Source organism: Chanos chanos, chromosome 5, assembly GCF_902362185.1.
Source record: "Chanos chanos chromosome 5, fChaCha1.1, whole genome shotgun sequence".
Taxonomy (NCBI): Eukaryota; Metazoa; Chordata; class Actinopteri; order Gonorynchiformes; family Chanidae; genus Chanos; species Chanos chanos.
The window spans coordinates 20,528,164-20,546,335 of record NC_044499.1 but is presented as its reverse complement, the minus strand read 5'-3'; the positions used below and the strand labels follow the sequence as shown (position 1 = coordinate 20,546,335).

Sequence of the window (18,172 nt, the reverse complement as noted above, 5' to 3'; positions counted from 1 at the left end):
TAAGGTTTAGCAAATAACCAGTCTCATATCTTCAAAATTCATCAGGATTCACACAAAGACCACACCAAATAATTTAGAACTTTTTTGCACAAATTCTATTGAAGTTTGATACAAAAAATGGACAAAACAATATGACAATCTTGTGACAAACTGTACATTTAACAAAGACGGCAGCCTCGGCACTCAGTAGCCTGGTAATGTTACAGGACGATCAGCTCCATTATTTTACCTTAAAAATGAAATTAAATAAATGGAGTCGAGGGCTAAAGGGGATAACGAAACATTCAAAGTCCAGTTTTGTGTAATGATCAGCAAATGCTCTGGAGTGTGCTACTGGTCTGCTGAGCAGTAGCAGCATCTCACTCCATCAGAGGAACACACTCCCTCATTTACTGGTCCTGTGAGAAAGACACATTTTAAAATTCGTGCCTTTTCAATGTCCACTTAATCAAGACTCAGGTTGGAGGGGGCTTTAGATGTGGAAGTCCAACTAAAGTTGCAACTGTCTGTCTGATCAAATAATCAAGCCAGCTGGAGCCTTCAGAGTGCTAAAGTGAAATAATCAGAGGTGGTACCGATGAATGACACCAGTTCAGAATGCTGCCATGCACCATGAATATGCTCTTTGAGACATAAGCAAACAAAGTCACTGACAGAAACTGGGCTTGCTTGACCACTAGGAGCCTCTCCGACCCAAGCTTTGGCAGCTGGGCCAAATTCGGTGGTTCAAGTTGTACGAGTCTGGATTGAATCCCGGTGGTTGAGGTATGAACAGTTAATCTCTGTTGTGAAGGATGCACACAACAGTTGCTGAGATCACAACTGTTGGGTCAAACCGAGAGGCTTCACCTTGTAAGAAACAGCCGTCACCATCAGTGCAACCAGTCGCAGTCAGGCCGAGCCACGTCCGCTGAGTGACCGACCAATCAGAGAGAGGGAGGGGGAGCCAAAAACGGTTGGCTAAGAGATTAACACAGGTGTATACAGAAATAGCCACCTATGTCTTACACAGCTCAACAGGCCTGCTGTACGGCCAGAAATTAGGCGATGGCTTTTGGTCCCTGTCCTCAATGTAGTCCACAGTGCCCCATGGTGCCTTGGTGTGGTGGGCACCCCCTGCCCTACCGGCCACGGCCTCCTCGGATGGCACCACGGGCAGCACCTCGCCTGGTGGTTGGGCCCGGATTTGCCCCTGGGCCACCTGAGCTAGGAGGCCCACCACGACCCCAACCTCCTCTGCCACCCCGAGGTGGTGGCCCATAGCCACCTTCATCTCGTGGGGGTGGCCGACCTGAAGAGGAAAAAGGGGAAGCGTTACTTTGAATCTCATGTAGAAAACATCATTTACGAACCTTTTCTGAACAACAGTAGATACTTCAGGAACACTGTGCTTTCGAATAAGAGAAGAATATCCAAAGCAAAACAGCATCGACTGAACAAAGTCAAGACTAAAAAACTATGTTCTCTCAGTCACACTATTGTACCAGCTCCTCTGTCATCTGGCCCGGCTCCAGGCGAGTCCCGCTCTCGAGGGTCTCCGGTGCCTGGGCCGTCGTGCCAAGGGCGTTTGCGTGGGGGCAGCGAGGCCATGTCCATGCCCTGAAGAGAGGACGAGCGTTCCCTACCAGCTATAGATGGACTGTCAAGCATGCTGTGATCTGCTAGCTGCCCATCATATTCCTCATGACCTGAACACATAGACACACAATATCAATGAATGGAACATCCCAAAAACGGTAACAGTCCTTCTTCTAATTTGGCAAATTGTTTACTTACATCAGCTAAGATGTCAAAATCAGACAATGACTGAAATACACCAAGACAAATGCAAGCAGGGGCGTCGGACTGTGGGTAATAGTGGACCTGACTAACCAGGGTCCTGCCTGGACGGGGGTCCCACCAAAAGCCTCGGAAAAATGGGGGGGCATACAACTCTGTCAGGAGCCCAAAATTTGGTGCTACGAGCAGAGGGCTGTTGGCACTGACCTAAACACTGCACTACGACCACTCAGATAAGAGGGGTAGGGTTTGGTAATTTTGGTGTACGTTTTACCTGAATCTTGACCACCTTCCCAGCCTTCTTGATTTCTTCCTCCTTCATAATGAGGAGGGTATTCATCAGGAGTAGGGAGAAGTCCCTTCCTGCCACCGCCTGGTCAAGGAAGAAATACATTAAAACACACGCAACCACTTATAGTACGATTGCAGGCATAAGGGCAAGACAAATATCAGGTATGGAAACAAACACCTGTGGCATGCAAGTATCCGATGAGCACGGTTTTAAAATACTACTGTCAAAATGTAGTGGACCAGAAAAGCTCGATCCAGACTGAAGCTTCATGGAACATCCTACAGGGAACTGCGTCATGATCATAACAGATTTGGGGAAGGGAAGCAGAAATGTATTAACCTCCTCTGGGTGCTCCACCACGCGGTCTCCCTCTTCCCCCGTTGTCCCAACCTCGCCCCATATCCTCCTGGGATTCAAAGTTCTCATCTCCCCCATACTCGTCTGAGAATCCTCCCCTTCCTCCACGCCCATCTGGACGCCCAGGACCTCCCCTCCTATAACTGCAAAGACGGATCGGGTCACTCCAAAGTCATTGTCACCACTGTACAAGGCAAGGAAAAGACTCAAAAGCATCTTTGAATGGAAAAAACAATTCATGTTATAACTCCCTCTGCCTTAAACTGCCATGGCTACATTTAGTGGTGTTGTGATTTGCACATGGACTTCTAGGTAGTGGATAGCATGAAATTGGCATATATGAGCTAACATTACAGTGGAATAATGGGGTGTAAGGTGTACATCTATGTAAGCAGAAAGAAAGAGTGTCTGTTGTGTTGGAGTGTGTCCTTGTGTGAGACTAACGAGTCATCCGAGTGAGGTGGGCGTCTCTGGCCATATTCCTCTCCAGGACCCTCGTACCCATCATACCTAAAAAAGGCAAGACATTAGATCACATAAGACTGATCTCAACAAATAAACAGGTTCAGGTCTCAGGTCTTTGGCATAACTTAAAAAATCCTGGTCTAAATGCAGCTGTCTGATGCCAAAACATCATTCACCCTCTAGCTCTAGAGTGCTCCAGCTGCATGTTTGGACATAGTGGTACAGATAGAGAGGAAGTGTGTACCTCTCATGGCCCCTGTATTCTCCATCACGAGGAGGGTACCTTTCCTGACCCTCCCACTGTCCTCCAGCGCCTCCTCTGTGGGCCCTGGGGTCACCCTGATACTCCTGCCCAGGTCCTCCAGGACCCCTCCTCCAACCCTCTTCTCCACGGTTATGAAAACCGCCCTCTGACCCCTCATAATCTGGGGGTCCACGACGACCATCTCGAGAGTCGCCCCAGTACTGGCCTCCTCCATCAGGTCCCCCAGGCCCCTGGCGATCTGGCGGGGGGCCCATATGGTGATTCGGAGGTCCCCGTGGTCCATCTCCTAATTACACACACAGACAAAAGAGCAGTTAGGAATGAATAAAAACAAAATTATTCAGCAGCCTACATTAAACCTAATATTCTGTTTCAGTGAGGTATTCAGTACCGATATTGTTATCAGGTGTTCCAAATTATGGTGACTCTTACCTTTCCCATTTGGACCTGGCATCCCGTGCATCATCGATTGAGGATTTTGACCACCCTGGAAGATATGGGTCCTTCAGTATTACTGACAATACCTCACACAACTTACAAATACTTTTAATTTTAGCAGTAAGATCAAGTACCATCAAGCAATTTTGACTGTTAGTCTACTATATCTGATGTCTCCAAGAGCAAAAGTACACTGACATATATTTCATTAAATGTTTCATTAAATGTTTAGTGACAGAAAAGAACATCAAACTGGCACAGTGAATTTTTTATGAACCCATTCTCTGAAGGCCTAACACACCACGTTTGCGACGTACAAAACCACCGAGCTCAGTCTTCCTGAGCACAATAACTGCACTACTTATTTTAAGCATATGGTTATCTTTATTCACTGAAGGGTTGGGATGATTTTCGTTGTTATTGGTCTCTATTCACCTGATTGAACTGTCCTCTGTTTCCATCTCCCATCTGTCCTGGTTTGCCCTGTTGCATGTACGGAGGAAGCCCCTGCATGTTTCCTGGAGGGGGTCCCTGCATGTTTCCTGGAGGGGGTCCCTGCATGTTCCCTGGAGGGGGTCCCTGCATGTTACCTGGTGGTCCATGCATACCTCCTGGAGGGGGCCCTTGCATATTGCCCATCCCGTGCATATTTCCCATGCCAGGCATATTACCATGTGTCCTTGGCGGGTTCCCACCCATTGGTGGCCCCATCATTCCACCTGGCATAGGTCCCTGGGGGCCCATCATGTTCCCGTGGGGCGCTGGCCCTCGCATGTCCTGGTGCATCATTCCTCCCTGAGGTGGCCCCTGCCCTCTAGGGGGAGGGCCCATCATATTACCCTGTGGCCCTTGGGGGCCTGGTGGCATTCCTCCCGGAGGAGGCCCCTGCATTCCTCTGGGCCCAGGAGGCATACCATGAGGGCCCATATTCCTCAAAGGGCCAGGGTGTCTCTGCATTCCCTGTGGCCCATGCATGTCTGGAGGTCCCATCATGCCTTGTGGAGGAGGGCCCTGGTGCATTTGTGGGCCCATAGGACCCATCTGCCCCGGAGGCATGAAGGAGCCTGGCATACCGCCCGGACCCATGGGAGGCATGTTGTGGGGCATCTGCTGGGGCGGCATAGACTGAGGAAAACCTTGTGGAGGTGGAGGCATTGGCCCACCCTGGCCAGGAAAAGTGGACATAGCTCCTGGTTGACCACCTGGAGGAGGCATGCCCTGCTCCTGTAACTGAGCCATTCGTTCAATCTTCAGTTGCTGAGGAAACAGAAGACAGAATTACATGGACTGACAGACAAAGAGAAAGTCTGATGTGCACATTTCAGCGTTTACTTGCAGTAACATGAAACATATATAGTAGTAAGTGTGCTGGTGACCTTTTGTGGGTTGATGAAGAGTTGAACTGAGGTGTACTAACCTCTAGCAGCATTGGGTTGGTGTACTGCAAAGCAGCCATTTCCTGTTCTATTTCAGCCTGGGTCTTCTTCTTACCATCTGCCTTCTCATCCTTCCTTTCCTTTGGCATCTCTCCAGGAGCTAGAGCAGGCACCTTGTTCTCCGCCCAGGCCTGATGAGTCAGAGACATTGAGTATGATAAACTAGTTGAAGTATCCCACATAGCAGTAGAGTTTCACCACACAGAGAAAAGCGACAGAGGCAGAGTTACCTGCTGGAACTGTGCTGGGATGGGTTTTGCATAGGGAACCTTCTTTTGTGGAACTTTCTTCTGGTCCTTCTGCATGACTTCTTCCATTCCCCAGTCCAGCCCTGGAATGCTCATTTCTGCCTCTGGTGCCGTCTCTTTACCTGAATAGACCAACCATGTTACCTACAACCCATGTTTTGACCAAATATGATCTACATCCCTCTGATTTCTCTTTTTTTGATCTTGCAGGCTCTGGACTCCCTACTGTAAATCAGTCTGTTCTGATACTGCCGTTTCACCCATAGGTGTCTAGTTTTGTCCAAACGGAAGAGGTTTCAGCAGGGGAACAGCAGACGTTCTCTCATGATCTCTGTCAAAGCTCCTTAAGTTCAGTATGTGAAGAACACTAAAATAATTAGTCAAAAGTATTTGAGAGGGCAATTAAAGTACAAGCATGATTTAGTTTGGGAATGGTTTTATTGATAATGTCTTTGGAGGCAGATATTGTGAACACTGTGCACATGCCATCTGGTCCTCACCAGTTTGTTCCTGCTCCATTGCAGCTTTCAGTTGTTCTGGAATCCCCATGCCAGGAATGGCAGCGAGGCTGTTAGGCTCCATGTCATCTACAAAACACAGCATGACCAATGTCATTACGTTCACGCCCAAACACAAAAACCTAACACTGGACTGCAACACTGGGAGTCGCTGGAAATCCCTGATTTCATTAGACTCACCATACTCCACCCCATCCTCTGACATCCCTGGTAACAAATTGAGATTGTATCTGTCTCGCATTTTGTCTCCCGGACGATTCCTGGTCCAGAATTTACTGCAGGAGAACACACACCACATCAGTTAAAACTGTTCAGTCATATTTGTCCTTAATTCAAAACTTTCAAGCTGAGGGTACCCTCCCCCTTAAAAACCAAACACACACCTGGTGTGGTCATTGGATCCTGAGCAGAGGATGTGGCCAAGTGGATGCCAAGCAAGACTCCAGATCATCCCTTCATGAGCCATTTCCATGCCACCCACCTCCTTCTCCACGCTGCCAACAAACGATAAAAACACTCGCATGACCAACCAAGCATCCAACACCATTAGAGTCATCTGTTCTAGCTGTGAAAGTGTGAAAGAGGCTCCTCTTTGACTAAGCTGGCTGTGTTCCAGTGGAGAGTACCATAGTGGACATAGGGTAAGTGAAAACTGTCAGAGCTCTGTTTAATTAGTGTTTACCCAGCGTGCCAGAACAGCAGGGACCCGTCAGAGCCTCCACTGGCAAACAGGCCCTCATGGACAGGGTGCCAGGCCACAGCTACAAATAAGGACAGGGAACCACATTACCATCAACACGATCACATGCATTCACAAACACATCACCATTTTATGAACATTTTATCTTCATACCTGTAGCTTCCTTTTTATGGCCTCTGAAGACTTGCAGTTCTTCCTTGAGGTTGCGGATATCGAACAATTTGCATAAGTGGTCACGGGATGCGGTCAGCAGCCAGTTGCCATTGAGATTCCACTTCACTTCCATTACTGTGTTTTTATGAGCATGTCTGAAAGGGAGATGCAAAAAAACAAAAACAAAATCAGAATCAGTGTCCGCCTCAAAGTATTTCATCAAAACACTTCCCTATGATGCCAGCACTAAACACACACCAATTTCTAAATGGTTTTTAGCACTTAAATAGTTCCTTCAAACTCACACATTAAAAGCACAGGACCTTCTGGTTTATCAGCAGGATGGAATCTTAGTTACTTACAGTGTTGCCAAACTCTGACCAGTTTTTGGATCCCAGAATTTAATTGGCTGCTGACTGTCTTTGCTACCGGACACCACCAGACCTTTGGTGGGATGCCAGTCAACACATTTCACATCTGCACCGTGACCTGGAGACCGAGGAAATATGTAAGATTTATGGCTGTGGAGTCTACCTGTCACATCTATGTGAACACAGACAGAAACTAATTCAAATGGTGTACATATACATAATGTGAAAGCTTGAATCTGAGACTTGTAAAGACAAATGAAAGAGAACATGTTAAGTGTGTCAAGCAGGTGGACTAACAAGAAGACCTTGTTAACAATGACTACACATGTGAATGCGCTTACTGATCTTAAACATAAGAAAAATGAAACAGTCCTATTTTGTTCTGTTATTTGCATAACTGGTGTCTGAAACATTTTCTATGAAACTCAGGCAATTTCCCATCAGTGTAAAACTCAATGCAAATCAAGCTTGACATTTACCATGTACTGTTCTATTTAAAATGAATACAGACAAATAGCAGTGCACACATCAGAAGTAATCCTAACAAAATCAGACTTCATTCAAGATGTCACATGTTCAGTTCTGAAAATGTACTCCAAAGAAAAGCGTAAAATTTAATTTCAGATGTGCCAGGATCAGAACTAATGTTTCTGTATGCCTTACAAGGAGATTAATTACATACTTGTGTGCATGAGAGAGGGAGAAAAGGTGTGAGTGCTTCTCAAGGTATAAATAAAACAAAAAAGAGGCATCTCATGTGTGCTGAGCATTTGTTTGAATGGGTTCGCTAATTTAGCTTCACTATGAAATAGATCTGCTAATCACACCCCAGGGGAGGAGAAAATGGCAAATGCAAATGTATGCAGTCTTCAGCACCTTGTGCACAACTAGAGCAGCATTTCTCAAACTATGGGCTGCAGACCAGCACCAAGGAAACTGCCAGGTCCCCACCCACTTGACCGAACTTCCTGCTTTGAAAATAGTAACATTTTATTCAAGATTCTAGAATGTCAAGCATTCCCACCTGTGAAAACTTGCTTAACATCCTAGAATCTTGAATAAAATGTTACTATTGTCACCTGGCAAGTGCCAAAAGCACCAAGCATAATGTGACTGGCGCAGCGGCAGGGCTCTGCGGACCTGCAGTTTCCTCATCGCGGACCACCACCAGTCCGCGGCCCATAGTTTGAGAAACGCTGATCTAGAGCATGAACTTAAACTAACAAACAAACTAAATGTAACACATAGCAGCTGTGTTGTCATGCACCGCTCTAAACCAATGAACTAGTTATGTTGGGCCATGGTTGTTAATTATGCAGAGTATCTTTGGATGCATGTTGGTATAGATAATATGCCTACATGGGCATGAAGAGGATTTACATATCACTGTGGACATAAAAAGTATAAGTAAATTAGAGAAACCTTATACTCTAAACAATGATATAGTGGTATTACACTTGTACTGGGGGGCCTGATTAATTCAAGAACCAGCAGCAAGCACTGCAGGCGAGACAGTAACCCAAATCTGGGGTGGACCAGGTAAAGCCTGGACAAGCAAAAATAAATAAATAAGTAAATAAATAGTGCATATTTCTGCACTGTCCCTGATAGCAAAGGTGCCTATCACCTGGTTTCCTGTATAAAGACAGGTTGTACTGGGGACCAGATAAAATACTGGTTCAGGCAGTCTATAACACACCAACATGTGCAAGGCAAGACTTTTTGCAAAATTCATGTTCTAGATTGAACTATACACAATTGATTTTAAAAAGTCAAATTAGGTTCAGTGCAAATCTGCAAAAACAGCAAGCTGTTGACATAGTTTTAAGCAAATAGCTTCGACAAGAGTTAGGCTGCATGTGCAATGTGGATCAGAGCAATTACAGGGGATGTGCATGACATTACTACATTTGGGATGAGTGCCCCACTCTCAATAAGAGATGCATAATTATCCCATGATTTTCAGGGTAGGAAAGTAGCGTAAGCCAGTCCGAGTGGCACAGATTTGGTTTATTTATTTATTTTTTAATTTTAATTCACAGCCACATCAATGAATTTCAATATCCAATAATAGTAATACGTGTGTGTGTGACTGAGAATGATCCTTTATTAGATGCCTCAGAAAAGAAAACAGTGTAACATACTGACAAATTAAATTGTGGACACAAGTTTTACATCACAATCGCCAAAGAAAAAAATGCTATTCAAAAACAATCCACCAATAATGTGTCAATGGCACCAGTGTAAGAACTTCCTACTAATAGCATCAATTTTCAGTTCTACTGAGTTGGTAAACATGGCATGAAAGGACATGGGACTAATCAAAGACAATCAGACACGATATTATACAATGTGTTATCAGCTACCATGAGTCTGACTCTAATTCACACTCTGATTTGAATTAGATCTTAAGTTACACTTCCTTCTCCGCTTTCTGCCTTCATCTCTCCCTTTCATACAAGTGCAAATGTTCTTTATAAAAGTCTTTCTCTAAGACACACATACTGCACGAAGATCAGCAATTTGTCACATGTGCTCCTGAATAACAAGTGATTAAAATATTGCTCAAAATATTGCTTGCAAGTCACTTCATATTGTTTACAGTACATGTTTGCATAACATAATTAGCTAGGAGGTTACCGAACTCTTTAGTCCCCCTAATGGCAATCAGTCATCATGTAACACAAACTAGCTACGGTGCATAACAATTTTTAGAAAATTTTAATTCTTTGAGCAATATCGTATTTTTGGTTTCAACAGGATGTGTGCAAAATACAGCAAAGATATGCCACCAATTAATGAGTCAGGATCATTAGGGCAAATTCCACATTAAAGGTGGTTTAAAAGTTAAAGTTTATGTTAAGTGTCAGCCACAGGTGAATGGGCCATGCCACATCGAATTTCTATAAATTTAGTTTCATTAAACTCATTAAAGAAACCCAGCTGGTTATCTGCTGTAACACTGAATTTCCAAAAACTGAAAATATCCTTGTTTTAGGTTTTCATGATGGTACTACAATGGAATGGTCTCTTAATCAGTATTTAACTTGTTTGGATTACATTGTGGTAGTGGATCAACACTCTCCTTAAACTGATTGTTCTGTGAATCCAGCAGAGTAGCTCATATTTTTTTCTGTCATATAATCCAAACAATATTATTAAATTATCCGTCTTTTCAACTGCTTTCTTTGTATGAGCCCCTTAAGGTTTCTGCCTCAATAATTGAAACACTAAAATGTTACAAGAAGTCGATAAACTTTTAAGAACAACAAAGGCTGGTTGAACTGAGAAACACTGAAAAATTGCAGTTTTTAAGAACTACAAGTGCTCAAAACACACTTCTATTTTCTTTATCCAGATTCTAGTATATAAAACATTGTGTGTACTCATATAAAAGAGAGGAAAATATCCTCTTAGTACAGACTTTTGTGGAACTCTTGAGAGATACAAAAGAGGCACCTCTGTAGTAGCTCCACTCCATGTGAAGAGAAAATATATTTTACACTATATTAGATCATTTCAGTAAAAAATGGTCCAAATACCACATAAGAAAAATATTAGAAACAGCCATTATGAGAACGCACCTCAGTGTAATTTTGAACCTTACCAAAAATGGTAATCCTAATCTGCAGTGTTTTAAAACATGAAATGAATGAAAACCAAACCAATGTGTGTATAAAGCAATAATTAGCATTACTGTAATGAGGTGGGAAAATGAAAATATCTATAATATTTGTATGTTTGTACTTATTTAATGTTTGGAGTGTCAAGTCAGTAGATATAATGAAATTCTTATTTTTTCAGTTTTTATTGTTTGTATTTCTTTCAGAGTCAATAAGGTCAATAAAGAGTGTGTGTTCATGTCAGTGCATTAATTGTCCGTTTGGTCAGTATGCATGTGTTTACACAGAGATCAGGGTAAATCAGTCTGGCAGTTAATGTGAAATTAAGTTAGCTTCTTCTCAAAACATACACCTCTGTGTGCCAAAAAGACTAAAAAAGTGTGAGAACACACACAAGGAGATTGAGACAAGACAATCCTTGATAAACCTCCAATACTGTGTCCTGGCAGGTGTTGGTATCAAAATTCTTACATAGCAATGACTGTGGTCACACAAAGCGTGACTGCTTTCTTTGGGGGGGGGGTTTTCCAAGAATCGCGCAACCTGGCCGTCACGACCGAGAACTGAGATCACAGTCTAAACGGAGCCTAACGCATCACAGTAACAAAACACTCTTAAATAGTCACAACACACAGCCATACCGAGAAACAAAGACAAGTCAAGAGCCAGCATTCCACGTGTGAAAAAAGAACACAGAAATAGGCCTTTTTCTTTTGTGATAAACACTGAACTTCCAAGTGTTGGTAAGCCCTGACAACACAGCTTGTTTGAGTGAGAAAAAATGTGGTGGTGTTTGTTAGTTTTTCCCTGGGTCACAGACACATACCTCTCAGAATTCTCTCTTCATGACAGCGCAGAAAGTCCCAGACTCGTACTGTTCCATCATCAGAGCATGTGGCAAATTTATTATCCGTAGGAGAGAAACTGAAGACACAGCAGGGGGAGAGAATCAACATATGCAGAATAACAAAAAGCAGCTCTTTGTGGGTTTAATAAAAGCTGAGGGCTCCAGTCCTGTAGGTCCCCAGAACTGAAATTCAAAAGACATACCAGTCCAAACCGAATCTAAAGCCAACATGTGTAAGCCAAGTAGCTTGAAATCAAGTTCTGTTAACTCTGAGACACTGTGCATCTAATGAGCAACATCATTTTTTGAATCTCTGACATCTCAGAGAGCGTGTGTTGGGTGGGAAAAAAACAAAACAAGGTTTTGTCCTGCCTCTACTCTATCATCCATGAAGTTTCTTAGACCTCGTGTCATTTATTCAAAAGTTGACTGGGGGCTGGGTGCTCAAATACTCTATATTAAACATATACTCTATATAAAGTCATTTTTGCTGAAGCATTATAATGACAACGTTTGCGTTCCTCTGGTTACAGATTCATATAGAGCAGGGGTGGGCAAACCCAGTCCTGGAGGGCCATGGTCCTGCTGTTTTTCTTGTCAGCTAACTAAATACAATCTGTGATTGGCTGAAGAGAGAACACACCTGTTTGCAAGGTGAAAATCAACAGGTAACCAAGAGGGGAAAACAAAAACCTGACATGTCACTGGCCCTCCAGGACCGGATTTGCCCACCCCTGATATAGAGAATCAATGTTGATAAGCCAACTAAGGATCTTCTTGAAATTGGAGTCACGGGCAAAAGTTGACGGCTAGCAGACAGCATCTCACTTCTAAAGTCTGATCACTCTGTATGTAAACGACCCATAACCAACAATCACACCATAAACAAATTGACATACACTTCTGCTTACTGCTACAGCAAATCCATTCCCTCTAACTGAAGCTTAGCATGTTTATTTAACAACTGTAAGACAGAGACCTAAGGAGACACATCACTATCACCTGCACTTAAGTCTAGGACATATTTACCTAACAACTTTCTGTATCATGACTTAACCTTTATCTGACTGGCCCCATATCAGCCCATTGTTGCATTTACAGTAGTTCGTAACTCGATTCCTGTAACATCTTGTTCCTAACACAGCATTACGTAAGCCAAACAAGTCTCTCTCAGAGCTACTTCGGACTACTCAATCCAAACCCAAAAAATAACTTCAAACGATCCAATCTGCTACAAAAATGTAATATAGAGATTTTACCAAATGGTTATCTTAAGAAAGCATGTTTTTAAAACAAAAATAAAATTAAATTAAAAAAGAGCATTTTATTTTCTGTAAGAGCAACCTTATCTCCATCTCTGCTTTGATTTTATTACACTGCAAAAAACTGATGTGAACAAAATGGAAACATAAAAATATGACGATGTGAAGATTCTGTCCTGAAGTGGAGCAGTGCCTTTGTTACTGTAATGTTAGCGAGCTGTATAGTAATTCAATTGTTAATCATCTTTATTGTCTATATCTATTGAGGTTAATCTCTTAAGTGTGGTAAACAGACACATTGGCACAAAAAAGTGAGTGGATCAGGATTGGCAGGGGCCCAAATGCTCTTGATGCTCCAGTGGTTGGGTCTTTCAAACGGGACGACATTCGCTTTGCACTTTGACCCCAATAGCACATAGTTGTGTGTATTCTCGCAATCTTTATTTAAAGAACGTTGCAACCTTTATTCTTAACTAAAGAAATGCTATTCACAAAGTGTGGCAGTGACGAAGCACAGCTCAGTTTCTGAAGCCCCAGCGTCAAATAGCACTTGTTGTGTTTGCATACCAGTGTAAAGTGTGACCTAGAGTTGTGTGTGTATGCGCCAAGTACTTATGCAAAGGACAATAACAATCTGTTTACTCAGACAGGTGGTCCAACTTCCCCCTTCAACACACTGTTTTCATACAGTGGGAACACAACTTCTTCCCTGTGAGTCTTTCTTTGCCAATCTTTGCTTATCTGGTCTGTATATGCCAATACCTTTGGATTATAAGCAATTATGAATACTTTATTTAAAAAGACCGTGAAAAAGAACCTTTTCTGTACATCGTTAAGTAAGTATAGAAAAACGAGAATACATATTTCATGAGCCACAAGTAATAAATCAGTGCAGTGTTGCAACAGCACACACATACATCTGTCAATTATGGAAGACATAAACATTGAGCAGCACAGGGAGAAATATACCAGGACAGAATGTTCTGAGTGGAGCCCCCTACAGACAAAGCCCTGACACTGCAGGGACTGTAACAGGGTTGGGTTAACTACAGAAAATGGTAGATTGGGTATAGACCTGGCCTCTCTAATCGCCTCCTTGTGAGCCTGGAACATCTTGACGTTGTTCATGTTGGACTGCCAGTACTTCACATAGCCTCCGTGATCTGCCGTCAGCATCCACATGTCATTGTGAGACCAAGTCATAGCCCTGACAGGACTGTCATGGGCCTAGGAAGAGAGAGAGAGAGAGGAACTGATAAACCCACAAGTCATTTAACAGAAACCAGAGCTGTCTGGGATGAAGAACTATGAGGAACAATGTAGAAAAGGCAAGGACTTGCAATTTCAACAAAAAACAAGGGCAGCGTAATGTTAAGATAAATTACCTGCAAGATTGTCTCGAAGTTGAAGGTCAGGCCGTTCCAGAGAGTAAACTCCCCACTGGAGGCACCTGTGACAAGTCGCCTGCCTTCAGGTGTCCACTGGAGAAGCAAGGAAACAGGGTGGTGGGAAAATGGAGAAAGATAAAAAGGTGGGAACGAGAGGAAGGGGGGGAAAAAACGTTAACCATACCTGTCTTGCAACAATTCTCTTACAAGATTTTTTGTGTGTGTGTTCAAGTTTAAAATGTCTCCAGGAAGACCATAAATGCCTCCTGAAATACCACGATTTCTGTGCAGATCATAAGACACACTTACCCGCACTACAAACACTGGGCATTTGACTTTGTTGGTGGATGTTCTGACAAATTTTGTGGTAACAGCATTCATGGGGTTGTTAAGCATTCCCACTGGAGGAACAAGCTATATTAAGAAAAAAATTTATTTCATGATTTCAACATCACTATGCAAGCCCCAAAAAAGTCACAAACTCACACAAGCCGAAAACAAACTTAACTAAGATCAACCACTATTAATTTTCTATAAAAATCATAAAATGCTTCCATTGTGCAATAATAACAACATACATCATTATAGAAGCCAGCGTCTGGTTGAATGGCGCGAAAATCTCGATGGTCTCGTTGCCATAGTCGGTTCTGCAGGTGAAAGTGAGGAGAGGACACAGTAAAGACAATGAGCAAGCATGTTTCTCTGTGTAACAGTGGACCCCAAAGGAGCTTTCCATTGTACCTCAAGGTATCTAATGACGGAGGGGTTGTAGTCAATGGTTTTGCGGTTGACTGCTTTCCTCATACGCTTGCCATCAAAGGTGAGCTGTTGCATAGCCTGCTGCTGAGCAAAATCAGGCCTTTTGTAGAAGAGCTGTCGGGGTGCCTGGTGCTGGAATCTTGGCATGTGGAAGAACCGTGGCGGTGAGCCAATGTCTGTCGCCATGGTGACTGGTCAGCTATACCTGCAGGCAGGCAAGAGAGACAAGTTGCTGTGGATCACATCAGACATTTACTTGGTCATCAAGTCACATATTTACAGACCTGTGTGAAATCCAAACCCCAGCCCTGTCCTTAGCCTAAGGTTTGTGGTTAAATGCTTCTTCTTACCAAAATGTAACATGTGAGGTCTACATGACAACATACATCTTGTTTATAGTGAGGTGGAAAGTACTGCTAGTTTTACATCATGCTGTGTGTGTATGTCTGAGGTAAAACCAATAGGAATATATGTGAAACAAGCCCTTCTGTCTGTTGCAGAGAATCTATGATAGATAGAATTCCTTAAGTCAAATAAATGTGGGTTTGGGAAGGGGCTCCATGAGATTATAAGATAGGCTATATAATACATCACATCACAGTTACTGCTTAAGACCAAACTGCTTAGTGAATTTGAATTTTAGGCCAACTTTTCTTAACGAATTGTATAGCCTCACTGTGCACATACCAGTCATTTTCAAAAATTATTTCCCAATGTACTCAATAACATAACCAGATACAACTACTAACCCTTCAAGACATTACTGCTGAGACAGGCTTAAACATCCAATGAGGCTGAAAGACCACTCAGTGTAGCTTTTTTATTGTCATAATTGGAAATAAGATGTTCACAAACATTACAAAAATAGTCACGCTTACACTTACCCTACAAGTGTCCCAGGGCAGTATGAGCTTACATAACACATTTGGGTTCCAAAAACATAAAAGTAGGCTGCGAGTTTGATTATGACATAGTTATGTGTGGGTTTGTCCTTTATTTCACTTTTTACAGCTTCATAGAAAAAATTACTTGCATAGGCAAAACTGTGTTATTAGTCTAACCTTACAAATTGCCTAACAGGAAGCAAATTTTCCAAGTCACATAACAAAAAGTTCGACACAAATCATCTTCAGAGTTGCACAAAGAAAATAAAACGTAAACACATTTTTGAACACTGCTGATATTGTAAAAACCTCCTATATTACATATTTGACCACTGATACAAAATGACTGTGTGAGCAAATGTACCTTTCACTCAGTTTCTCCCCAGAGTAAGCCCACATACCACAAACACAACAGCTGGCAATATAAGGGAACACACAACGTAATTCTATATAACTAGCTTGCAGACTTCCAGACGCTACAAGATGAAGATCCAACAATTTATAGCTATTTTCTGTGATGAAATCTATTAGCCTTTTACTTTATTCACAGTACTAACTTATTTCATTTTAAATCTGAAAGGATTCAACAATATCTGTGTGCTGTTTTGGGTGCTGTAAAGGGAGAATTTGTGGGTGTGAAGCACAGGGCTACATTAAGAGTACAGTGATCAGCCCAGTGTCCAGCTCCCGTACTCCCGAAATTCCAGATACACTAATAGTTATTGATAACCTTTATTTTTACCCTGAGAATCTAATGTTGATTTTTTTTTTTTATTAAAGAGGCCTTTTTAAGTTGAAACCTCAGTGTTTGGATAACACGAGCTTTCTCCGTATAAAAACATGAACGTTAGACTGCAACAAAGTACTGCATGGCTACATGCGATTGCTTCGACTGATCCATGTGCTAACAGCTAACCCATGCTAGGAGGTGGTACGAATTTGTCTGTTGAAGCTATATAATGAAAACTGAAAAACATGCATCTCTCTGTATCAATGAAACATGACAGAAGTCTAGGTGACTTTCTGAATTTCCGAAGGCTAGAGCTCCGCTCTGATGATTATTCCAGAGCACCATTTTTCTCGTAACCCCTGTATTAATTCATCTTCAACATCTACACGATCTTTTCTTGGGTTCTATGTAACTGTGCGTTGGCGTTGCTGACTCCTTCTTGGAATCACAGTACGTGCAAACAGTCCATTTCATTTGGGTTCCGCGATGGCCGCTTTTTCTTTTACAAACCGAACTGTATTTGTGTGCAAGTTCACTTCCGAACTAGTACTCTTTAGCCTTCTGAGCTGGCTTAGGAAGCTCTGTGTTATTTCTTGTAAGTATATTTAAAACAAATGACAGCTGGGTAATTCAGTTAACCGGGTTGATGCTAGCCTCACAGCTTCTTAATACAAATGTTGCAACAGAACTATTGTAACGACTAAAGATGGGGGATGCTACGTAAACGTTTAGAAGAGCATACAAAGTGCATTTGAGCACAAATTCGCTGATAAAATATTTATAGTCTGCAAGGAATCTGAACTACTGGTGGACTGGCTTAAACGCGAGTCAACGCTCTCCTACTCGCGACGATGAAACAAGTTAAGGTTAGCCAACACGCTAGCGTTTGCAGACAAGCGTGCCAAGCTACTTAGCTTGCTAGCTGTAGCTCGTTACCTGTCGATGATGCGGTTGTAAACTAACCGACATTTTGTGCCACGCCGAGAACACATCAAACAATCAAGAAACATGTAAGCCTGGGTTCGACTAAGGATACTGTAGTAATTCACTTTTTGGTTTGCGACTGACTAAGCTCAGAGTTTTCGGTTTTCTAGCTAGGTAGGTTAACTTTCAGGGCTAGCACTAAATGGTTACTACAGCTAAGCTAACTAGCTAGCTGTCACACAATGGTTGATATAGCTAAGTAGCTAACTTAACTCACCCAGCTAAATGCCGCACAAATTAATATGACAGTACATTTACCTTCAACAATAATATCAATTACGGTTTATTAACGTGTCGGAATATTTGACATCAACCAACGCCAAAGGCAAGCGTTATCGTGAAAGGTTGCTATTTGTTTTTCTCATACTCAGCATGTTTAAATGGCGCCCGGTTCAAGGCACATCCCTACAAGTCAACGCTTATGAACTCACCCAAAAATCCAGTGCTGAGTCTATAACTAGAATTTATACACGACTCTTCTTTATGGAGACGATTGTATTCTCTGTTTGAAGACAATACAATTTAGATGTCTCCGAAATGGCATTTGATTGCCAACTTTCGTGTTTAATCACCCACGGCCTCCATCTCGAGGCATCCTTGCGTCTTGTTGCTCTGCTCTGCGCTTTGATAATGACGTCATTACGTTGCAGGCGGGAGAACCTCTGCGTCATTG

The 18,172-nt window shown here is 42.6% G+C and overlaps 1 protein-coding gene across 2 annotated transcripts; it reads right to left on the bottom strand.

The window, feature by feature from the left end:
• Nucleotides 1-121: 121 nt before the first annotated feature.
• wdr33 (WD repeat domain 33) lies at nucleotides 122-18,107 on the bottom strand. Of its 2 annotated transcripts, XM_030773803.1 has the most exons (24): nucleotides 17,931-18,107; nucleotides 14,884-15,106; nucleotides 14,721-14,789; nucleotides 14,452-14,556; nucleotides 14,140-14,235; nucleotides 13,830-13,981; nucleotides 11,472-11,569; nucleotides 7,014-7,140; nucleotides 6,652-6,806; nucleotides 6,481-6,559; nucleotides 6,182-6,292; nucleotides 5,979-6,073; nucleotides 5,781-5,867; nucleotides 5,263-5,402; nucleotides 5,014-5,163; nucleotides 4,187-4,853; nucleotides 4,032-4,138; nucleotides 3,591-3,645; nucleotides 3,138-3,444; nucleotides 2,873-2,938; nucleotides 2,411-2,571; nucleotides 2,054-2,152; nucleotides 1,485-1,688; nucleotides 122-1,291 (listed from the first exon to the last, which is right to left on the bottom strand). In XM_030773803.1, the coding sequence occupies exons 2-24, from the start codon at nucleotides 15,085-15,087 to the stop codon at nucleotides 1,122-1,124; spliced, it is 3,504 nt and encodes a 1,167-aa protein (XP_030629663.1). In that variant the 5' UTR covers nucleotides 15,088-15,106; nucleotides 17,931-18,107; the 3' UTR covers nucleotides 122-1,121. The 2 variants fall into 2 exon arrangements, with proteins under 2 accessions (XP_030629663.1, XP_030629662.1); XM_030773802.1 differs by having other exon boundaries at nucleotides 4,032-4,853.
• Nucleotides 18,108-18,172: the final 65 nt, after the last annotated feature.